The 4,331-nt window shown below is 34.3% G+C and overlaps 1 protein-coding gene across 1 annotated transcript; it reads left to right on the top strand.

Moving 5' to 3' along the window:
- The first annotated feature begins 3,121 nt into the window (after positions 1-3,121).
- Positions 3,122-4,331, top strand: LOC145122557 (uncharacterized). Its single transcript, XM_079058147.1, has 2 exons — positions 3,122-3,976; positions 4,059-4,331. Exons 1-2 carry the CDS (start codon positions 3,122-3,124, stop codon positions 4,329-4,331), a joined length of 1,128 nt encoding a protein of 375 aa, XP_078914273.1.

Consider the following 4,331-nt stretch of genomic DNA (forward strand, 5'->3'; position numbering starts at 1 on the left):
ATTCACCATTTACAAAAAAACTCACCACTTTTTTTCGTTTAAAATTTTTTTTAGGCCATGTTTTTTATCAAAAAAAAATCTGAATATACCGTTGTTCACGATTTTCCGTCCTCTTTCCATAGAGATCCATGATGATATATTAAAAACGATCTTTTTTTTTCGAAAAAAATATTCTTCATTTTATTTGATGAAAAAAATTAAGGTCTATCTTTATAGAAAAAAATTAATAAATATATCAAAATTCATATTTTTTGTACTTTTTAAACATAGATTCATATTCATGTTAAAAAAAAGATATTTCAGTTCAGATTCACATTGTGAACCTGTTCAGATTCATATTGTAAATTTGTTCAGATTTACATTGTGAACCTCCTCAGATTCACAGTGTGCATAATAATAAGTCAGATTCACAGTGTGAATCTGAACTGATCGGAGCTTTTTCACATTATGAATGTTAAAATTTGAAATATTTACAGTTTAGATTCACAGTGTGAATCTACACTGATCAAGGTTTTTTTTTGTGAACCTTCTCAGATTCACAGTGTGCATAATAGTAATTCAAATTCACAATGTGAATCTAAACTGTTTGAGATTTTCATATCGTGAATGTTAAAAATTGAAATATTTACAGTTTAGATTCACAGTGTGAATCTACACTGTTCGAGGTTTTTTTTTTTTTTTAATCGGTGTTGATGTTTATTAATAGAGTACAAAAAATTAATATTTTTGGTATAATTAGTTTTTTTTTTGATAAAAATAAACTTAAATACTGAAAAAACTAAGAAAATTAAGTGAGTTTTTTTCGAAAAAAAAAGTTTGTTTTTTATATATCATCATGGATCTCTATAGAAAGAAGACGAAAAATCGTGAACAACGGTATATTCGTTTTTTTTTTCGATAAAAAACTTGGCCTAAAAAAAATTTAAATGAAAAATGAAGTAGGTTTTGTTATAATCTGGTACATGTGCGTCCATTATAAAATTTTACAACCCTTCCTTTTGTCGTTAATCGCTTTAAATTCTGACGCTTTTGATTGGTTCCTTGGTTCCATGATTAATAATGGTTCTCTATTGAACTTTTCCATATATATATATATATATATATATATATATATATATATATATATATATATATATATATATATATATAGAAAATGGACCTTGTTGAATGTTAAAACCAATACAACTCCTAGGGTGTACAAAGAAGACATCTACCAAACCAAAGAAATCGAGCAATGGAACTATTTTGAAAAACATGCAGTTCTATTTTGGGATTTTAAAAAGACCGGATTTTTAGGTTCGATTAGGTTTTTTTTATAAAAAAAAATAGAACTAAATCGAAATATACATCCTTTCATGTATAAATATAATTGATTAAAGACAAAACTTCAAAAATGGTCCCTGTGGTTTCCAGGAATATCAAGTTTAATCCCTAAGTTCAAAAAACCTCACAGATAGTCCCTGTGGTTTCAAAACTTTTAACATTTGGTCCTTCCGGCTCACTCCGTTAGCATTTCACCGTTAACTCATTTTTTAATAAAATATTGCAGGGGTAATTTCGTCATTTCAGTTGTAACCTTCTCTCTTTAATATGAAATGATTACCTGATTCTTGCACGTCACTACCCGTCCCTCTCCCAAGAAGATAACCAGTTACATATATATTCATCGGATTCATTCCCATCGTAGAAGCAAGAACAGAAATTGGGATTTAGGGTTTTAAGCTGCAGGAATTGCAATGGTGCTATCAATATGGTGTTTTCGAGAAAAATTTGTAACCGTGGAGGACTTAGGAAAAAGATACGGTACAATACTACAAAATAACTTGTTTTTTCTTGGTCGATTGTGTTGATGAGCCACATATTGATTTTACTCTTTCATTTTTTTGTGTTTGCAGAAGGATATGACAACTATTTCACGTTGAAGATACACTACAGTGGTGTCTTCACCAAAGCACCTGGAAGGAAATACGTTGATGGTGTTGTAGCATATGTAGATGATGTTGACACTGATTTATTTTCAGTTCATGAGCTTCACGACATGGTCCGAGAACTAGGGTACAAAACTGAGCAAACACTTTACTACCATTTTTGTATCCCTGAATACCATTTGGACTATGGCTTAATGCCTTTAGGTAATGACCAAGATGTACTTAAAATGGTATCATATGTCCCTAAACACAGACTTATTAGGGTGTATATTGAAACTGGTCAGACCAGGGTGGCTAGTTATTACAAGTCCCCTTCTAAAGTTGTTATTGAAGAGTTGGAGCCTGATAGTGTGTCACCTGAAATGAATAGAAAGAAACCTTGTAGGAGAGAAGCAGGATCATGTAGTAGAAAGCTTGATCTGAACAAGTCTATGAACCCTGATTGTGAGCAGTCACAAGTATTAGATGCTGATGAAGGGCATGATTACTCAAAGAGTATTCTGCCATTTATAAGGTCACAAGCTAGCAAACAAAGTCATGTCATTCAAGAGGAAGTGGTGAATCATGAAATTGAAACTCAAGAAGAAGTGATCACTAGTGCAGTTGAAACTGGAGAACCATTGGGAACTTACCATGTACAGGAATCAAGCTGCCAAGCTGATGATCGAGCTAATACTGCAACAGTTGATGACTATGAACCATTTATAGAGGATTACTCACTCTATGCTGATTATGATGCTCAGTTTAATGTTCAAACTTCATTTGAACAACAACCAGAAGTGGATTATCTAGAGGGTATGGTGAGTGATGATAGTGGAGAGGCTTTCTATTCTGAGAGTGGCCATGGTTCTGAGGATAGTGAAGATGATTCTGATGACAGTGAATACAATGTGGATGAGTCTAACATACAATTTGATGTAGATGTAGACATGAGTGAATTCCATAATGCTGTTGATGTTGATGAACATGGAATCTTGAACAATCATTCCAAAGATGAAGGGAATGACATGGTTGATGATGAGTTGGAAGTTATTGCCACTGATGATTATCAATTTGCAGGATTTCATGAAGATGATAGGAAGAGACTGCTAAAAGAGTTGAGTAAGTCAAGTACATGATCTCATGGAGAGGTTCATGTAAAACCATTTCAGATTGGCCAGGTCTTCAAAACCAAGAGTGATGTTAAAAACTACATGAAGTCACACGCTGTAGCTTCAAGGAGGTCTTTATACCTAGCCAAAAATGATAAAATCCGGATTAGGGTGAAATGTAAAGGTGTTGTAAGTAAGCCATCTAAAGTATTTGATGGTGGTGGGCCCTCAACTAGAAGTAAGGCAAAGTGCAAGGGTAAATATGTAATTGCATATAAAGGTACATGTCCATGGGCAGTCCAAATATCGAGGGCTAATGAAAATCAGGACTGGTTGGTGAAAACAGTACATGATGAGCATAAATGTTTGCAAACAAGGGCGGTTAAAGCTTGCACTTCTAGATTCGTAGCAAATTTAATTGTTCAACAAATTCAGAGTAACCCTAAAATTCCAGTGAAAGCTTTACACGAAGAGTTGTGCAAGAAACTAGAGGTAGGAATGTCATTGCAAAAGGTTGCTAGGGCAAAGTCAATGGCTGAACGTATCATTAGTGGGTACTACCAAGTACAGTATGGATTTTTGAGGGATTATGTGTTGGAGCTGCTCAACACTAATCCTGGTACAACAGTTCGGATTGATGTGTATCCAGAAACCTCCCTGTCTATTACCACAAGAACTTTTAGAAGAATATATGTCTGCCTGGGTTCATTGAAGTTAGGATTCAAAGTTGGGTTAAGAGATTTTCTAGGTCTGGATGGTACTTTCATGAAGGGCCCTTATCCTGGGCAAGTATCAACTGCTGTAGGGTTGGACTCAAACAATGGCATATACCCTGTAGCATATGCAGTGGTAGAGACAGAATCAACAAGTAGTTGGACCTGGTTCTTGGAACTGTTAGGAGAAGATCTGGATCTTGGAGCAAATTCAAACTTTACATTCATTTCTGATAGACAAAAGGTGAGTATCAACTAACTTTTTTTTGGTACCATTACTAAATACATTTAGGTAACTGATGTTGCATACATTGACTTTTGTTTAGGGAATAATACCAGCAATGGAGAAGGTATTCCCTAGTGCAGAACACAGGTTCTGTTTGAGGCATATCCAGGAAAACATGAAGAAACAGTGGAAAGGAAAAGACTTAAGTGACCAGCTTTGGGAGTGTGGTAGAGCAACAACAATAAATCATTTTAACAGAGCAATGGATGAGTTGAAGAAGATCAATGAAGAGGCTCATGCTTGGGTGTGTAAGATCCCAGCAAACACTTGGGCTAAATCTCACTTTAGTGGTAAGTTTTTAGAAATTTATTGA

Source organism: Lactuca virosa, chromosome 6, assembly GCF_052849685.1.
Source record: "Lactuca virosa cultivar CGN04683 chromosome 6, Lactuca_virosa_CGN04683_v6, whole genome shotgun sequence".
NCBI classification, from domain to species: Eukaryota; Viridiplantae; Streptophyta; class Magnoliopsida; order Asterales; family Asteraceae; genus Lactuca; species Lactuca virosa.

Excerpts from the sequence above, each read along its gene's own strand:
- LOC145122557 (XM_079058147.1), top strand. The coding sequence starts at position 3,122 with ATGAAGTCACACGCTGTAGCTTCAAGGAGGTCTTTATACCTAGCCAAA. Across the intron at positions 3,977-4,058 it reads TCATTTCTGATAGACAAAAG|GGAATAATACCAGCAATGGA; the intron begins GTGAGTATCAAC and ends ACTTTTGTTTAG.